This window comes from Emys orbicularis, chromosome 3 (genome assembly GCF_028017835.1).
Source record: "Emys orbicularis isolate rEmyOrb1 chromosome 3, rEmyOrb1.hap1, whole genome shotgun sequence".
NCBI classification, from domain to species: Eukaryota; Metazoa; Chordata; order Testudines; family Emydidae; genus Emys; species Emys orbicularis.
The window spans coordinates 142,812,236-142,832,345 of NC_088685.1; the positions used below are offsets into that span (position 1 = coordinate 142,812,236).

A 20,110-nucleotide genomic window follows, 5' to 3' on the forward strand; every position below is an offset into this window, starting at 1 on the left:
CAACAACAGGTACCATAAGACTGAGCAATCTGGCCTGACTGCAAGTTCTGTCCAACATCATCCCTCTGAACATTAGGTGACAAGTCGCCTTGCAGAATTTGTTCCTTAAGGTGAAAGACATGCCACATGTACCCTGTTTAAAAATGTGTTTCGGCTGAGCCATTGTCTTAGCTCAAGGCACTCCGTTTGGACAATTTCCATAAGGAACCCATCATCACTGCCATGGGCAAGAACCAGCTTCAAACAAAGCGAATGCCTGTCATGACAGATCCAACAGTCCAGACCCCTAGTTTTGATATCAGATGCCATCTTTGGGTAAAGCTCAATAGCTTCAGGTGTGGAATGATCAGATGTACTATAAATGAAAATAAGTGAGGCTTTTGTGACTCCTCCCTTTGTAACTATGAAGTGAGGTTCTTACCCACGAAAGCTTATGCTCCCAATACTTCTGTTAGTCTTAAAGGTGCCACAGGACCCTCTGTTGCTTCAATTAGATGTAGCCCAAAATGCTTGTACAATGCTCCTCCCTCAGCTAGTCAATGGTTAAGATACTTAGACTAACACACTTAATTTGAGTGTCTATGTAGATAGTATACATATTGCGATTGCAACTTACTTAGTCATGTGACATCCTCTTAAAAGACAGTCTAAGCCTGACAGGATACTTTGATTTTACTAATCTTGCCAAAGATGCCTTTCCCAAGCTCAAAACGAATCCAGTTTGTAAGCCATTGCAGTATATTGAGACTAAACCGTATTAAGTTTTTAGGACAAGTTGCTTTTGACATAAGACATCACAAAAAAAGAATTACATGAATTAAAAAAAAAAAAAAAACATGATTAACAACTGTTTTTCCTAAATTTCATCTGTCAAAAACAATTTGTCCAAATCACCTCTAATTTGCATTAAAAAAGTATTTTCTAGCCACAGGCCATAGATGCAGATTTAAAGTGGAAATGGTCTCTTGAGGAGTTTTGAAGAGTAGGTGGGTGAATTTGAGTTTGTAATGGAAAATAAACCTCAACTCTACAAGTCTACTGTATGTTCACAATTACTTACACACACACAAACTACAATAAAAGAATATTAAGGATGCAAAGTGAAGCACTCAAAAGTTACAAAATATCAGAATTAAAGTTATCTGGGCAACCTCAATTTGCCTCATTGTGCATGTGAATTCATAGAATCACAGAAATGTAGGAGTGGAAGGGACCCAGATAGGTCATCTAGTCCAATCCATTGCACCGAGGCAGGACCAAGTATTAGCTAGACAATTTCTGACAGGTATTTGTCTAACCTGTTTTTAAAAACCTGCAATGACAGAGATTCCTCAACCTCCTTAGATAATTTGTTTCAGTGCTCTCCCTACAGTAAGAACATTTTTCCTAATGTCTAACCTAAATCTTCCTTGCTGCAATTTAAGCCCATTACTTCTTGTCCTGTCCTCAGTGGTTAAGAAGAACAATTTAGCAATCTCCTCTTTATAACAACCATTTATGTATCAAAGACTATTATGTCTCCTCTCAGTCTTCTCTTCTACAGACTAAACCACCCCATTTTTTCTTCCAGTCTTTCCTCGTAGACCTTTCTAGACCTTTAATCATTCTTCTTACTCTTCTCTGGACTTTCTCCAATCTGTCCACATCTTTCCTGAAGTATTGGACACAATACTCCAACTGAGGCCTTATCACTGCTGAGTAGAGTGGAAGAATTACTTCTTGTGTCTTGCTTACAACCCTCCTGCTAATACATCTAAGAATGATGTTTGCTTTTTTTTGCAACAATATTACATTAATGACTCATATTTAGTTTGTGATCCACTATAATCCCAAAATCCTTTTCTGCAGTATTCCTTCATAGGCAGTCATTTCGCATTTTATGTGTGCACAACTGATTATTCCTCCCGAAGGAGGAATAATCAGTAGTACTTTGCATTTGTCCTTATTGAATTTCATCCTATTTAATTCAAACCATTTCTCCAGTTTGTCAAGACCACTCTGAATTCTAATCCTGCCCTCCAAAGCGCTTGCAACCCCTCACAGCTTGTTATTGTCCGCAAACTTTATAAGTATACTCTCTATGCCATTGTCTAAATCATTTATGAAGATATTGAATAGAACTGGACTCAGGACAGATCCCTGGACTGGACTCAGGACCCCACTCGATATGTCCTTGCACTTGAATTGTAAACCACTGATAACTACTCTAAGTATGGTTTTCCAGCCAGTTGTGCACCCATCCCATATTCAGTTCATCTAGGCTATATTTCACTGGTTTGTTTATGAGAAGGTCATATGAGACAGTATCAAAAGCCTTACTAAAGTCAAGATATAATACAGTCTTTAATTACATGATCACATACTATTCCCTCCCACCCCCAGACACCTGCCTCATTCAGCTCTTCACTATGCTACAGTGATTCATCGGTAGGAGGCAACTGTCTATAAGATCCTTGCCTTATTTCAGGGGTTCTCAAACTGGGGGTCAGGACCCCTCAGGGGGTCGCAAGGTTATTACATGGGGGGTCACGAGCTGTCAGCCTCCACCCCAAACCCTGCTTTGTCCAGCGGTGTTAAATATATAAACAAGTGCTTTTAATGTACAAGGGGGGCTCACACTCAGAGGCTTGGTATGTGAAAGGGGTCAACAGTACAAAAGTCTGAGAACCCCTGCCTTATTTGTTGACGAAATGTATTGAATGAGGCAGAAAAAGAAATGCTGGTTAATACAGCTACAGGATGAGAGTGTGGTTTAAAAATGTACCAGAAACTTAATAGCCAGAGGCTAGTACAAAAGACAGAAAAAAACTCTACAAGTAAATCAAGGGGCAAAGTTTGGCACCATTGCTACAAAACCCTTGCTGCTAGGGAAAAGGAGGATGCTGGAATTCCTAGCAGTTGCTGTACTCTTAACATTTCTTGGGGACTTCACCTTTATTATTTCCACCTTCTGATTAACAAATCAGAAGCCTCAGGAAGAGATGAGGCTCTCTCTCTTCTCCCCATTCCTCAACAGTCTCCTGGTTGCTGGAATGCATGAGGGTTTCCACTGCTTCAGGCAACAGTTTCTGCAAAGGGGGATTCTCTGCTATTCTGTCCTTCTAACACCCCTATGGCTGTTGAGAAATAGAGGTAAGGGATTCTGCAACTTTTCATTCTCCTAATTCATGAACAGCTGCAATGCCTGTCTTTGCTGTTAGTAGATTTCTCAATAGTAACACAGAGAGACAGATATAAATCTGGTCAGTTTTGTGGCTTCTAAGGGAATTCTGAACTACGGTGAAACTAATCATATTCACCTCAATTTCATTCTGCTTGCCAAAGCTAGAAGGAACAAATGTGGCACTGGAACAATCTGTTTAGAGAATCAGGGATCCAGCACAGAATTAGTTAACATTAAATAAGTTAAATTTGCATCCATAAGGGCTAGAAACAATATTTTAAATGAAAGATCAAATTCTGCAAATGTTGATGGTTTAGGCCTTGTTCCAGTTACTAAGGGAAGTGTCCCACTTCCCAACCACAAGTGAGCAAGTAGACTTTTCTAGATCCAAGAGAGTGAAGTGGATTATTTTCTGGTTTTTATATCATCAGAATTGATAGCTACATTCTAACTGCAGAATCTATTACTGATGATGAAGCACAAGAAAGAAAGAAATCCCATCTTGGCTTTCAGATCCCAGCCTGTGTGCGCAATGCTGGCAGCTTTAAAACAAAACAAACAAAACTTGTAAATGCAGCATATTTGATACAAAAATCAGAGCCAAAGATGGAAATTGCAATAAAGTTTTTTTTACAGAGATGACTTACAGTTTAGCTAGCAACACTGTCTGAAAATATTTTACCTACTACCAAGTAAGTTCTAGATAAATATATTTTTCTCTAATCTTTAAGTTATTTTTTCCAGCTTGATTATTTTGTACTTTTGACAACATTTTGTGCATATTCAGCATCACTATTTTCCCACTGGTTAGTCAGTTTCCCCTGTTTCTGTGAGCCTTTCATGGAGCAACAAAGAAAAAAAAAAACATTTTTAAAAACAGGGAAGTGCTACTGCATAAACATAAATATTGGTAGAAAAACTCAAGAGCACCTGTTTGTAACTCATTTTTTAAAAGCAAACAAATTTTATGTTAATAGCGTCCCTTTTGGGAAAAGATATGTTTTCCGACACCGAGGCACAATGAATACTTGGAAATTAGTCATGTGAAAACATGAGCGACAAAGTGGGTAAGGTAATATCTTTTATTGGACTAACTTGTGAAAGAGATGTGCTTTCAATCTCCACAGAGCTCTTCTTCAACCATGGGAAAACAGTTTTACTTAGTCATGAACTCTTAATTTTGTTTTTGCTCATATTAATTTGTTACAATTGTTGGCTCTGATTCTGCATACTGTTTTATATGGGCAAATCCTGAGCCAGCGCACAGTCCCATTCACTTGACTGGGACTCCATGAAGGTACATGATCAATGTAGTTGAATACTTTATGAATACCTTTAATTTCACTGTAACTGAGGAGAGCCTGGTTAACTCACAAGGAGTTTACATATTTGTGTATAGTCCCTATCACATCATCTTTTGACTATAGATCCAAAACAGGCATGTCATATGTTCAATTCATCTAAACCGTAAATGCTCCTCAACCTTTTCCTGCTCCCCCTTAAATCCATACAGAATAGGTGGCCTGTTGTCAACTCATTAAAAAAAATATTTAAGGCAGTGTCCAATAAGCTAACAACTATCTCATGCTCTCAGCTACCTTTCACTGAGAGTCACTTCCTAATGTCCATACACATACTACTACACTGAATGGCTGTGGTGTGTGCTTCATGCATCTGGCATTTCCCTGATTGGATTCAGAGATGCAAGAGTAGCCCTGCCTGATGCCAATGAATAGACTGGATTTACTGAATACTAAATGTACCAGAATCCCTCCTCCTTCCCCCAGCCCTAACTGCAGAACCACTAGCATCCGGCTCCAAGCAGTGCATGGATGAGATCACAAAATAAAGCTCATCCATACAACTGTCATCTGCTTCTCAGTCGAGTCAGCTTCCTCTTCCACAGAACGCTTTATATTTGAAAAGCGCCATCAGCTTTGTGTTATATTAGTAACCCATTCATTTCCACTCCAACATTTTCTTTCACAAAAGGCAAATTATTTTACCTTTTCCTGATAAACATTTGTAAGAACCCATGTATATCAAATATTAGGGAAGTAGGGATTTTGTTAACAATTAAAGAGACCTTATCAAAATACTCAAGATAGAGAGAAAGAAAGAGAGAAAGGAAATAGACAAATAAGAGGGGAAATAATGGGTTTTCTCATTTCCCTTTCCACATACATTAAAGGAAGAGTTTCATTTTTCTAATTATAGGGTGGAGGGGCTGCTGGACTCCAACTATGGGGGCGTTTTGAAACGGGGGAAGATTCAAAAATAAAAAGGACTCAATGAAACAACAAAATCCGTCAACGGAGGAGGAGAGATTTAAAAATAAGACGACCCTGGCTATAAACAATAACCCCACACTGCAGGAGACTCGCCGTCCCAGGTGAGTGAGGACGGGAAGGGATGGCTGTGTCCGCGGGGGCAGCTGAATAGGGAAGTCTCCCTCCCCCCACCGCGGGGCATGTCTGTGTCGGGGAGGGGGAGGGAGAGACAGAGGAAGAAAGCGATTTAGCGGCTCCATCTGCATCCAGCGTGGGCCGGTGGCTCGGGCTCGCCCGTGGCCAGCGCAGGCTGATGGGCGGGGAGCAGCAGGGAAGGCGGCGGCCGCCGGGTGGGAACGGTGCAGAGCAGCCAGCAATCCGGGAGGGGTCGCTTGGAACAAGCCGCCCGTCCCCCGGCGGACAGCTCGGAGGCTGGTGCGGCGGCCATGGAGGCGCACGGAGGGACGCCGCAGGGACGGACGGTGCAACCCCCCGGTGCCCCAGCTCAGACCAGGAGGGGACTGGGGCAGGAGCATCATCACTTACCCCCCCCCCCCCCGCGAAGGAGACTCGCTGGGCAGGGGTGTCCCTAGTGCCGCCGCTCACTGACCCGCCATCTCCTCGTCGCCAGGGAGCGGGACGCACCGGCTCCGTCTCTGTCGGTCTCACGCTAGCAACCGCTCTAACGTTATTCCCTGCACATAGCGGCTAACGGCACAGAGCGGGGCGCGGGCACTGCGCAAGCGCCGCCCTAACACACACACAATGCGCGGGGGGGGGAGGGGCAAACTGAGCCCCGACTCCGAGAATTACTGCGCAGGCGCTCTGGCGATTGAGGGCGCTCCAGCAAACTCTCAATGCGCTTGCGCCACATCCAGACAATGGAGGCGCACAACGTGAAGGAGAAAAACATGGATTCCCTCTTGCCCGAGCTTACTGCGCGTGCGCTTCACCCATACACTGCGGGGAAAGAAACATGTGCTGGAGCGGAACAGTTGCGCAGTGCGCAAGCGCGATCTGACCGCGTACAAAGGGAGAGAGCCGAATGCAGCAGCTCTCTTCTACACTCGGGGAGGTTGTAGCCCCAGGGACTACAGTTCCCAGGGCTCAGAGGATGGCGCGCTGCATGCTGGGAGATGTAGTCTTTCGAAGGACACAACGTGAGTACGTGCCGCGTTACTGGGCGGAGCTCTGAGGATGACTCGCTCAGCTGGGGGCATAGGAGACCGTTTCCTAGTTGGTTAGCAACAGGCTCCCAAACTGCTTGAGGTCAGGATGGGAGGTTGGTGCCGCATAGCCGCGTGGGAATTGTAGTTCTGCTAAGAGCCCCGGGCTGTTGGGTGGGACGGGACAGTGAACGATACGGAACTACAGCTCCCGAGTGCTGTTGGGGGGAGGACTCGGGAGCGGGAGCCTCGGGTCTGCTCCTCGCTCCCACGCTTCTCCGGGGAGAAGAAGGGGAGAGAAGGGGAGCAGAGGCTAGAGCCCGGAGTCTGAGCGGGCGTTGCCTCACGGTGTGAGACGCGGACTCTGCCCCTATGCGGGAGGCCCGGGAGGAGTCCGACCTGGAGCGGTATCAGAGAAGCCTTCGAGGTGAGCGGGGTCCCCGAGACAGCTACCGCCTCGCTGCCCCCCGTCCCGCCCGCGTCGACTCCGTCCCAGGGCCGCTCTCTATGCTGTCGCTTGTCCCTCTCTGTGGAGCACTGAGCCTGCCCCCACTGCTCCCTCAACCCCTTTTCCTGTTCTGGCAGTGCCCACTCCCCCGCTATCTGAGTCGGTGCCTGCCGAGGCCCACTGCCTCCCAGTGCTGGCTGCTCTCCACTACCTACCTGGCTGCTGGCAACATGGACCACTCCTGTGCGTGCTACCTCTTTTCCTGCCACTGCCCTGCCACACTGTGCTACGTGGTTTCTTTGCCTGGGGCTGCATGGCCTGCACCGCCTTCTCCACCTCACTGCTTACCGGTGTCTTCTCGAGTTTGAAATACAGTGGGGTAGAATTACCGGAGCTGATACCCCTTATATTGTCTTAACTATCCCAGCCAGTTGAATCAAGTGAACCAGACTAAGATCTCCACTGTGCCTGGGCCCACTGCTTTCAGATAATTCTACATACTTCCCCACCGCTGTGGGGCTGAGTCAGTGCCAAACTTCCACCACATCCCCATTACTCTCTATCTCACTGGGGAAGAGGAGGGACAGCTCCAAATCAGCTGCTTCACCCCTCTCCCCCTTTCTTTAACACTCTGGAAGCTCCAGTAGCACCAACACCCCAGATCAAAACCACAGTTTATTGTAGATTCAGCTGTGCATTCTATCTATCCAGTGCTCAGAGCTTGTCTACACTTACATTTTATAGCGCTCTAACTTGCTGGCTCAGGGGGTGAAAAATCACCCCCCTGAGCACAGCAAGTCTGAGCACTTTAAAGCGCTAGTGTAGACAGGCTCCGAGCTCATCCTCTTGTGGAGGTGGATTACCAGGAACGTTAGGAGAGCTCTCTCCCAGAGCTCCTGTGCAACCACACTCGCATTTCAAAGCGCTGCCACGGGAGCGTTCCTGCAGCAACGCTTTGAAGTTTCCAGTGTAGAGATACCCTTCTCGCTAAGGGGCTTGGACAACTTGAATTTCTGTACTGTAGAGGAGTGGAGTTTTTGAGCAGTCCAATCTACAATACAATTAGGGTTGGTTTGGGGGGAAAAGTGAAGAGTTCAATTTTTTTCCTCCTAAAATGGGAAGTTTTGAAATTTGAAAAATTTCAACCAGCTCTAAATGTAATACATGCCACTGAAATTAAACACTTAATGGTATATCAGTTGCAACGTTAGGCCTTATCGTATACACACACAGGTTTTACTACTTTAGGTAATTAAAGTGATGCAACTCCTCTAGTGTGGACACCGTGATGCCATAAAAGCATTAGCAGAGGAATAGCCTATGTAGGTGCACAGAGGCCCATGCAACTGAGAGGGCAGGGGTATGGTGCTGCTGGAGTGGTGGTGGGGGAGCATGTGTGTGCCTGGAGTGGCACCCTCCAGCACTTAGTGCACAGAGTCACAATGCCACTGAAATATGGCCCAGCTACCCCTCTGTATAGATGGAGGGGCAGCTGGGCCAAATTTCAGGAGCGTTGTGACCTCATGTGTCAGGTCACAATGCCAGTCCAATTTGGTGTGCACACCGACATTCCCTGACCATACAGCAGTGACTACCTCACACAGCTGGGACTTAAGCCAGCACCTGGGTCCTGCACCACCTGTCAAGTCCTCCTGCTCGATCCCATCCGTTCCTCTCTGGGCCCTAGAAAGATCTGAGCCAAGGAACAAGACATGGGGTTGAGGGAGGCAGGGGCTCCTGTATGGAGGGAGTGTGGTTGGGTCCCACTCTGCTTGTTATGCCTTCCTGCTGGAACCCACAGCAGCTCCTCTTGGTATGGGGGATAGACAGGAAGCCTCAAGTTGGCAGGGAGGAATAAGGAGAGAGTGTGGAAGCTGTTTGTGGTCCCACCTTCAGGTGCATGGAGCTGGCTGCGGAGAGGCTGGCCCCTGCCCCTAGCAGCAGCATCTAGGGTCTCGGGGTGCTGAAATGAACCCCCAGCAGCCTGGACAGTGGGGAGCTGTGGCACAGTGCTGAGAGGGAGAGCCTTTGCTGCTGCTGGGGCAGTGTTGCCTAGTCCATGCATGCCAGGCTGCAAAGGCAACTTCCTCTCGGGGTGCAGGGCTAGATGTGGGAGATGGAGGGGGCAGGGTTGGATGTGGGGAACAAAAGGGGATTGGATTTGGAGACTCTTGTGCATGACTGAACAGTTGAATTGGCATGTTTGATGTGTATACAGATTTTAATGCATGTAAGGGAGCCCAAAATAACCTTTCAATACAAATTAAGCACTGGGGTGAGGCAGCAGGGCCTAGAGATTATGGGGGTGGAGGGGGAAAGCTCAGGGAACCTGTGGGGCCAGAGGTGATTGGTGTGCATGTGCCAAAATACAAGTTTGCCCAGGGCACCATTTTCCTTAAGGCCGGCCCTGCACACTGCATTGATGTTTATGAACTAGCCAAAGTGGTCAATCAGGCCTTGGAGTACCATGGAATAATACTCCTTTCTGTTTATGAATTCTGAACCCTGTGAGCCTGGGTGACAAATAATAGACACATGGCTCCCATTAGTTGCCCTAATGTAGTTAGCATTTGACATGTGGGGTTAGCAATCAATAATCTTCTGAGCATTACCAAGATTTATAAGATGGTGTAACGGTACCTTTCCCATGACATTGCCCTGTGATGCTTTGCAGGGGTACGCATGGTTGTAAGGCACCTCACCACCTCCCGCCTTTAGTGTGAGAGAGTCTCGTCTGAATGAGCTTGTTTTAGCTCCCTGAAACCACCATTCTCTGGCAACACAAGCACTACCTTCCAGGCTTCCGTAGACTTTGCTGTCTCTGTGCAGGTTAGTGATAGAATACTAAAGACTCGAGGGTTGGTGTGTACCTATGTAGTGTCCAGACCCTTATCCACTGAACACTCACAGACAGGCCTACTGTTTCCAAAGGAACAGTACACTGCAGCTTACTAACTATATTTTGGAACAAGGCTCTTTTGAACACACAACACTTAGCTAGATTTATAATGAAAACAAGAATAAGTTTATTATCAAGGAACAAAGATTCAAGTGATAATGAGTAAGAATATTGGAAACACAGTTACATATTAAACAAGTTTCTAGAGACTTAATTTAACTCACAATTTATCCTCCTGTCTAAAGAAGCTTATCTCACCCAAAGTTTTTTTTTCCAGCATGTTCAACCAAGCCTGATTGGGATCCCCCTTCCATGAAACAAACTCACTGTCCATTTACTTCTTAGGGCCAGCCTGTCCTCTTCCCTCCCCTCCCCAAACAAACCTTTGATGTACACCCTAAGATAGGGTTGCCCCCACCCTTCTGATTACCTCTTCCTGTTAGTTTTCTTCTGAAGTCCCTGCCAGCTCTTCATTAGCATTTGATTTAGAATGCATTGTGAACCAGAGAATATTCAATTTATATATAAACAGATAAATGTTTCTTGTCTGAAAGAAAACCTGCTTTTCACCTTTGCTTGTGACCTGTCCCTAGACATAGACCTCAAGAACATAATTTTCAGTGTGTGTATATATAAACTTCTCACATACCATCTGTACATGCATTTCCCAGTGATACTGATCACCAGTGTGACATAAGCTTTTATTAGAGACCTCCCATGACACCCTTTGGTGAACTAGAATGTAAATACAAGACCCAGGGGGTTCCTGTAATCCAGGGGTGGCCAACCTGAGCCTGAGAAGGCACCAGAATTTACCAATGTACGTTGCCAAAGAGCCACAGTAATACGTCAGCAGCCCCCCATCAGCTCCCTCCTCCCTGCCCCGCTCCCAGCACCTCCCACCCACCGGCAGCCCCACCGATCAGCTCCTCCGCCTCCCTCCCTCACGATCAGCTGTTTCGTGGCATGCAGGAGGCTCAGAGGAGGGGGCGGGAAGGGGTGGAGTGGGGACAGGGCCTGTGGCAGAGCCAGGGATTGAGCAGTGAGCCCCCCTTGGCACATTGTAAAGTTGGCACCTGTAACTCCAGCCCCGGAGTCAGTGCCTATAGAAGGAGCCACAGATTAACTTCTAAAGAGCTGCATGTGGCTCCGGAGCCAAAGGTTAGCCACCCCTGCTGTAATCCTTATCCTCTCAGCCTTCTTGATGCCAACTTGCAATGTGCTTAGTATGCACCAAGCCACTGCCATGTGTACAAAATGATGCAAATTGAAAGAGGCACACCTGTCCTACATGCACACTATTAGTCTGGTTTATGTACTATGAGTTAAATGATAAATTGGATTGATTTGCTCTGCTACACTTCTTTAGCCCCTCCCCTGTGTAGACAGGCCCTAAGGCCTGGTCTGCACTGGGGGGGATCGACCTAAGATACGCAACTTCAGCTACGAGAATAGCATAGCTGAAGTCGACGTATCTTAGGTCGACTTACCTTGCGTCCTCACAGTGCGGGGTCAACTGCCGCCGCTCCCCCGTCGACTCCGCTTCTGCCTCTCACCACGGTGGAGTACAGGAGTTGACGGCAGAGCGATTGGGGATTGATTTATTGCATCTACACTAGACACGATAAATCGATCCCCGATAGATCGATCACTACCTGCCGATCCGGTGGGTAGTGTAGACGTACCCTAGAGTGCCTTTGGGCTAAGCTAAACCGCACAAACACACTCTTAGGGTACGTCTACACTTACCTCCGGGTCCGACGGCAGGCAATCGGTGTTCTGGGATCGATTTATCGCGTCTTGTCTAGACGCGATAAATCGATCCCGGAAGTGCTCGCCGTCGACGCCGGTACTCCAGCTCGGCGAGAGGAGTACGCGGCATCGACGGGGGAGCCTGCCTGCAGCGTCTGGACCTGCGGTAAGTTCGGACTAAGGTACTTCGAATTCAGCTACGTTATTAACGTAGCTGAATTTGCGTACCTTAGTCTGAAGTGGGGGGGTAGTGTGGACCAGGCCTTAGTGTGGAATAAGTTTGTCCACGCTGGGAGTTAGTGCTGAATAGCTGTTGTGCTTTATATTCAAACCCTAGTTTATTCTGCACTAACTTCCTTGTGTAGACGAGCCCTTAGACTAGGAATGCCTTCTCACAAAACCGATATTTAAGAGGAAGCATGTCCTTTCCAAACCCTCCAACTGACATTTGCCAAACATGTGACCTGTCCCTCCTCTCCTCTTTAGCCTTGTCTTGCCTTTATCAAGTCCTTGTGCTGCACACTGGTTTCCCCTTGGCCATTATGCCTGGCTGCATCTTTGACAAGGTTTTCAAAGTTTGAATGTGCCTTCCTTTGTTTACATGGATTACTTTTGCTAGCTTGCCTAAAAACATTACTGAAATCAACCATTTGGGAAGTAGTTGAAGCATGTTATACATGTTCTTATTCAGTGTTTTGGCTCAGAAGATTAGTACCGGTCAGTACATTATATCATATATTTTCCCCTTCTATTAAGTGTTTTTATTCTATTGTCTTTTTGAATAATTAAACTTTTACTTTTCTCAGTCTTTTGATCTGGTACTAAATAGTAGTTTCATGTAAAACTCACCCAGCAGATATGGCAATTCAAACAACATGGTAGTCAATTCAAACAGTTTGGTTATCAGAAGTTAAGAGCATGAGCTCAGTTAGACTCATAGACTTTAAGGTCAGAAGGGACCATTATGAACATCTAGTCTGACCTCCCGCATGATGCAGGCCACAAAAGCTGACCCACCCACTCCTGGAATAATTCTCTCCCTTGACTCAGCTGTTGAAGTCCCTAAATCATGATTTAAAGACTTCAAGTCGCAGAGAATCCTCCAGCAAGCGACCCCTGCCCCATGCTGCGGAGGAAGGCGAAAAACCTCCAGGGCCTTTGCCAATCTACCCTGGAGGAAAATTCCTTCCCGACCCCAAATATGGCGATCAGCAGAACCCCGAGCATGTGGGCAAGATTCTCCAGCCAGTTAACTTCAGCTGAACAATTAAGCATTCTATTTTGTTTCTTTGAGGTGTGATAAAGATTATCTAGGCAACCTAAAAGTCCTTTCCAAAGTGCTGCTCAAGAAAATAATTACAAAAAAAAATGGTTTATTTTTTCCCCCCAGGTTACACCTTGAAATAATAAAGAGTTAACTTTTTGAAATAAATTTCTGAAGTTCTGTTTTAATACAGACAAGATGTAGGTAATCATTATTTTTATGAAGCTGCATACCTCACATTTTCCAATGATAAATAGGCAATCCGACATTAAAAGTCCTAACTCGGTTGAATGGGTATTTTTGGTCTTACTTTTTTATTTTTCTAATGGGTTTAGATGTACTGTTTGTCTGGCTGAAACAGTATACCAGAAGTACATTATGCACCATTTTGGCTGTCTACATGTGGCTCGAGTGAAGTCTGTGTATTTTTGCTCAGTAAATCTTTCTTTAGCTGTCAGTTGTTTGTTTGTTTGTTTTTTTTGTTTGTTTTTGTTTCCCCCCCCCCTTGTTTTCAGTGAACGGGTTTAGATGGAAAAAGAGAATTTGTTTCCCTTATAGGCCAGTTACTTGTTGCATATGACTCACTTTCCTATGCTCCTGATTCTGCTATGATTATGGTTCCAGTGCCTCCAACCTTCTAACAGACTTTTTTCCTATTAGGACTCAAGTGACATCTGTGTATGTAAAGTGGGGTCATCCTTTGTATTTAAAGCCAATAACTGACAGCAATTTTCCTGTAAAAGCTATTCAATCTAGGCCTTTGACCTCAGTTGTTATCATAGTAATATATACCCATTTAGTATAAATGTGGTTCTTATTTTCCCTCAAATTATGTTGCTTAGCAACTATTTCCTCTTAAATTATCACTTCCTCTGTCATTGTACTATTATCTTAAACTGTTTTCTGTGTCTTTTTGGGCAGCTCACTCTTTAACTTTGTCTTTATTGTGGTAAGTGATTCTTTTGCTTTGCATCTCCACTAGTCCTCAAAGAACTCTTGTGGTATATCTGAGTTCATGAATGTGGTGGCTTCAGAGCCTCATTATAGAGGAGGGCCTTTCAGATTCTTGTACAAGAATCTGAAAAAACCCTCTCTTGTTTAGGCATTGCAAACATTGCTCAATACTTTCTCTCTTTTTTCACTTCAACAGCAAATAGTTATCCCAGTAATTTTTTTCTGTCAAAATTGATCACCATCACCCCTGAATTATAGTAAGCTCTTCAGCATTGTATTTTGCTTTGCAGGTTGCTGACTCCAACCTTTAACTTTCTTTTTTTATTAACAAGTTAAGTACATCAGTAAAATATCTCTACAGCAGGGCCGGCTCCAGGCACCAGCAAACCAAGCAGGTGCTTGGGGCGGCACATTTTCGGGGGTGGCATTCCAGCCAGCCTCTTTTTTTTTTTTGGCGCTTGGGCGGCAAAAGCCTAGAGCCGGCCCTGGCAGCAGCAGCGCGTCCTGCACTGGGGGCGCCCTGGGGCCAGGGCCGGCTCCAGGCACCAGCTTAACAAGCAGGTGCTTGGGGCGGCCAAGGGAGAGGAGCGGCAATTCTGGGGCGGCAGGTCCCTCACTCCCTCTAGGAGCGAAGGACCTGCCGCCGAACTGCTGCCGCCAATCGCGGCTTTTTTTTTCTTTTTTCTTTTTTTCCCCCAATTGCTGCTGCCGGTCGCGATTGCGATCGCGGCTTTTTTGTTTGTTTGTTTTTGCTTGGGGCAGCAGAAATGCTGGAGCCGGGCCTGCCTGGGGCCGCTGCAGTTCATGTCGGGGAGCAGCGCCCGCACCTTATGGCTGGGCGGGCTCCGAGCACGGGACACTCAGGCTGGGGGCCGCCCCTCAGGGCACACGGAGCCGCCTGCAGGTGCCGCAGGGCGGCCGCAGCCGGGGCGCTGCCGTGCGGGGCCCGCATCCTGCTCTCTGGGGCTCCGCTCCCTCTGGGGCTGCCCTGCCCTGGCTCCTCAGCCCCCTGCCGGGGCAGTACCCCAGCTCTGTCCTCCCCAGTCCCGGCCGGTCCTGGAGGCGGGAGCCCCGGCTGGAGGGACCCTGGGCTGAGGCGCGGCCTGGGAGCCCCGCTGCTTACCCGACCCTGCCAGCGCTGGACCGGCTGGAGACGAGGGGGGAGCGGGCGGAGTCAGCGCTGGTCGGGGGAAGCCCAGTGCTGGGGTGGCAGGCGGTGTGGGTGGGGTGGGGGAGAGAGCCCAGAGTTGGGATGGCAGGGGGTGAGGGTGGGGTGGGGGAGAGAGCCCAGAGTTGGGATGGCAGGGAGTGTGGGTGGGGTGGGGGGGAGAGCCCAGCGCTGGGGTGTGGGGCAGCCAAAAATTTTTTTTGCTTGGGGTGGCAAAAAACCTAGGGCTGGCCCTGCTCTACAGCACCAAATATTAAAAGGTGCCCAAGAATAACCCTTTTTATTAGGTTTACTCCAAATATCAAAAGTATAATCAATGTAGTATTCTGAAAAAGGACAACTTAATACATTTTTTAAATGAATGGGAGACTTCAGTTTGTTCTGCACTGGCACTCGCTAGGAAAAAAATTGCAAGGATAATCAAGCTTCACATCTCAGGGCATAAATTAATCTTTAGTTGGTATGTGGGAGACCTTTTTTCCTATGCTGTTTAACTTTAAACTCCTTGGGGCTGGGCCCTGTTGATCTTATCTGTCTAAAGCTCTATGCATAGCTATGAAGATAAATAATTTAAATAAGTCCAATATTGCATGTTTGGGTGCATTATGGTGCAGGGAAAGTGTGTATTCACATGTTCATACAGTGCCCTGCACAGTGTGATTCTGATTAGGATTTCTAGGTCTGACTCTCATTTAAATACTAAATAACATATACTTTTCTCTGAGACATCCAGTGTTGGCTGCTGTCTGCAGTAAGATACTGGAATAGATGCACCATTTGTTTATCCCATTATGGCAGTTGCTCTGCAACTATGATATTTGATCGGTGCATAATGGCAGCGTTCTTAAGGTGCAGTTACATATTTTCTTGTAATGTGCATACTCAGGTTTGATAGCCTTTGTGCCATTTTCAGTCATTGTGAGAGCTTCTATAAACATTGACAATCAAAGAGCTTTAATCTGGTTAGGTTATTTTTTTTGAAGGTCTTAATCCAATTTACTGTTGTACTGTAAGAATCAGTTAGGTGGGAGTCTGATCTAACTAGACCATTTAATTTGTCCCTCTGCTAGCAGCCTCATCCCGTATCTTCTGCATCATCTATTAGAAAATGATGTATCAACATAATCTTATGCGCCAGAAACATATGTTCAGATTGTTTGTTCGTATTGTTTATAATACAAAAACAGAAGAATAAAGGACACTCAGATTTTATACATGAAAATTACAGTACTGCTTACAAGCAATTTTACCACATCATTCAGGAGATTTTTACTGAGGGCTAGATTCTGTAAGCCTTAATTAGAGGAGTAGTCTCACTGATGTCTCGTACAATTAGTCCCACTGACATGACAAACAGGATGAATAAAATTTTGTAGGATTAGGCACAAAACTAATATTATTTTGAATTACAATACAAAATTACCATATTATGTTAAGTAGTAGCTCAAATGCCTAATTTGCCCTCCACAGAAATTTTCTGTTTCATCAGATTTAAAAAATGATTCCACTTTGGCAGAAGCAGTGGAAATATATCTAATCCTACTCCATGACATGTATCCTGGGACCCTAATGTCTTGAGTTAGCTCTTCATCTCCATGTTGTTATCTAATTATACCCTTTTAGGGTTCCAATTGGAGTCATTCAGTCTAGCCCCTAGTTCTCAGTTTGCCAGGCCCTCAAGCTTTTCATGTATGGAAACAGTCACTGTAACTTGGAACTCATCAAGTGTTTAAGAAACTCTGGCATGGAAATGTCTGTTACAACACTATTGTTTCTAAAGCCTGCATTACTCCAGAGCCCTAGAAAATGGGGTATGCCAGTCCTCCCCCCTACCCTCTGGGTGGCAGAAAAGACTAGCCAGAAAAGTGTGGACAGCCATTTGTATTGTTGTGCAGAGCCTTCACTTCCATTAAATAAATGAAGACAAAACAAAAAACTCTCTAGTTGTTATGGTTGTGAGGAACACTTTCAAAATGTGAAGTGAGTGTAACTGATAGAGATGCTTGTAGAGAGCTTGAAACAATAGCTCTGAGGTGTGAACTGTCTCATTCATTTCACTGGGTGCCAATGCAGGATGCTTCCTGCCCGATGGATCTTAAAATACGAGTCGGCCATACACAATACAAAAGACAGACTGAATCACCCCAAAACCAATGGTAAATTTAGAGAAAGCAGGTGAACAGATGTGAACTTGTATTACTGAAAGTGAAGCAATTTCTGGAGTTGTTAACTATGTTAGCCATTCATAAAACATCTGAAGGATGATTACGGAGGGTTCTAACTACTGATCTCACATCACTGTTTTAATTTGGCACGATGTGTGAGAAAATTGTTAGAAATACTTTCTTGCATTCCTGCAAAAGTGTCAGTGACTCGATGGGGCAGAGCGCTAAATGAGAACACAGGCTGCTTGAAGGATCCATGTATCACTTTCTTAGACTATTTATATAATAGGCACTGTGCAAACTCATGGTAAGAGACTGTCCGTGTCCCAAAGAGCTTACAATCTAAACAGACAAGGCAGACAAATTGAAGCAAATGAGACTTTCTCCTACTGTTTCCCAGCTATAAAAGGGGGATGATGCAATTTCCTAAATTGCTTGCCCATGGCCACGTAGTCTATAGTAGAGCCAGCAACTAAACCCAGATCTCCTGAGTTCCAGACTAGTTGTTTTAACTGGGTCATAGCTTGACTCTGGCTTGGACCCTGCAGCCTCGCAGGGTCCTGGGACCCTGGGTCCAAGCCCTGGGTTAGCGTGATTTGTGTATAGACTGAAAGGGCATTAGGCTTGAGCCTGAACCGAGGCTTAAATTGCAGTGTAGATATACCCTGATACAACACTATGTTTACTGAGTTCCGTGGTAAAATAAGAAGCAATAACAATTAAAACTTTAGCTTTTCAGATGATACACACATACAAATCCCTAGGTTTTTGTGCAATTTTTTGTGGGATGGAGAGTGGTAGTATGTCTGTGGATTTGATTTTTAACTAAAGCAGCATTAATACCCCAAACAGATTTTAATCTTTCATTCCAAAGCTCTTTTTGCTTACGTTTCCTTTTTCTAGCTCTCCAAGGCTGATCTTTCACTTTTATCACCTGATTCAAATCACCTGATTGGGACACAATAGTTTATTTCTGTGTTTTATTTCTTCAACAATAAATGTAACTTTCCAAAGAGGCATACTCTACACATTAATGTCAACAGGATCAAACTCTACCTGAGGCACTCATATACTTGTGTTTGTTGCGGACAGGGTCAAGTGGTTAACGCTGCTCCTTCCCTCTTCCTGTCAGACTAGTAGTTTCACTCTATAAAAATAATGGCTGTCAGAGGCATGTCAACCTTTAAATTTCATCCTGCTTTACTAAAATGAAGCCACATCACAATGGCTTGGGTAAGGAAGTGCCATAACACTTTTATTTCCCAAATACATCTTTTACATATATCCTTCCCCAAGTGTAGGTTGTGTTCCAACAAAATTAAAAAGATACTGGGACATCCAGAAAAGAGAATAAAAGCCGTATTAATTAAAAAGGCCAGCTTTAGTCTGAGTGTAAGAAGCCAAATATTCTAGGATTTCTAATGCTGAAGCCTGTTCAGGTGTCCGCACTCAAGATGATATTACAATTTGAGTGTAATAAATTTATAATTAGTAGGGAATTTAGGAAGGCTTATAAGCCATCTGACTGCTTACATTAGTCAAAAGTCACACAGGTTTAGCTCCTTAGTGGATCGCTAGACAAAGTCATTCAACAGATTTGAAAAACCCACAACATACTTTCAGCACCAGCCATGCTATAATTTGCTATTTGAAGTAGTGTGACCTTGGTTAAATGACTTGTTCTGAAGCACATTTGGGACCTTTTCAATTTAACTGATCTTTTATAGGAAATATTTTTTTTATTAAAGTCTATCACTACTTCAAAGATTAACCATTTCTTCCATTAGTTACATTGAGTTTTCTTACTGTGTTTTAATCAGTTTACTGTAGATTTTATGGGCGAGACGTAATGGGGGTTAGCATTGTGAATTAACAGAGAAAGAAGATAAAATTCTAGTTAAATTTCTTTAGAGTTGAGTTAGCTGTGTTGAAAAATGTTATATTTGGGGAATCCCAATGTCATTGCTTTTGGCTGTTGGTCTATAATAGTTTAACTGAAAAACATGGCATATTGAAAGGTTGAATAATGAATATACTTAATTGCAAGCATTGAATATGTGATGTTCATGGAAAGTCAATATCAATAATAATTTAAATAAACTGCTTCTTATAAAGAAGTTCAGTGATGAAGATGGACTTCCCCTCCTGACTTATTTTAGACCACCTAATTATTAGTAAAGAAGCAGCATCAGATTTTTGGTGTGAGAAGTCTTTGGATGTACAATTTTATTATATTTTCTATGTGTTTAATTGTACAAGGTATCTGGAGCTTTGAATAGGTACTTAATAAATTTGAAGAAAAATGTCAGGACGAAAATTTGTTGGTGAGGAAAATATTTCCCCCTCCACAAGTATATTACTACTTTCCCAAAGAAACCTAGAAAAATGTATTAAGTTCCTGAATGATGAACAACTAGAATCCCACAGTATTACTACTACTATAACATTTGCAAACGTCTGAAAAATAGGTTAAGTGAAAGGACTTGGATTTTCATCTATTAAAAGATGATAGACCCATTATGGATATATGTTCAGTCTGTGATACAGCACCTAATTTGCTGTTGAGTTGTAAGCCCTGATCCTGTAAGTTGCTCTGCATGGGTAGATGCTTCCTTCCACATGGAACTAAATTGATTTCAGTGGGAACACTTGCAGGATCAGTTACATACTGTATATACATGATCATAAGCCGGTTCGTTTATAAGCCGACCCCCCCAAGATGGGTAAGTAAAAATGGAAAATGTTTATGACCCATTCATAAGCTGACCCTATAATTCAGGGGTCGGCAAACTTTGGCTCCTGGGCCATCAGGATAAGCCGCTGGTGGGCCAAGATGGTTTGTTTACCTCGAGCGTCTGCAG

At 44.7% G+C, this 20,110-nt stretch overlaps 2 protein-coding genes across 2 annotated transcripts in view; one reads left to right on the forward strand and one right to left on the reverse strand.

Moving 5' to 3' along the window:
- The window catches only part of CEP170 (centrosomal protein 170), a 195,426-nt gene extending 189,285 nt beyond the window's left edge, over positions 1-6,141 (reverse strand). The window contains exon 1 of the mRNA XM_065401011.1: positions 6,044-6,141. The gene's annotated coding sequence lies outside the window, so the exon portion shown is untranslated. The remainder of the gene's footprint in view (positions 1-6,043) is intronic.
- Positions 6,142-6,957: 816 nt separating this feature from the next.
- SDCCAG8 (SHH signaling and ciliogenesis regulator SDCCAG8) overlaps positions 6,958-20,110 on the forward strand; it is a 158,029-nt gene continuing 144,876 nt past the window's right edge. The window contains exon 1 of the mRNA XM_065401267.1: positions 6,958-7,026. Coding sequence (XP_065257339.1) covers positions 6,972-7,026 — 55 coding nt within the window. The 5' untranslated portion in view covers positions 6,958-6,971. The remainder of the gene's footprint in view (positions 7,027-20,110) is intronic.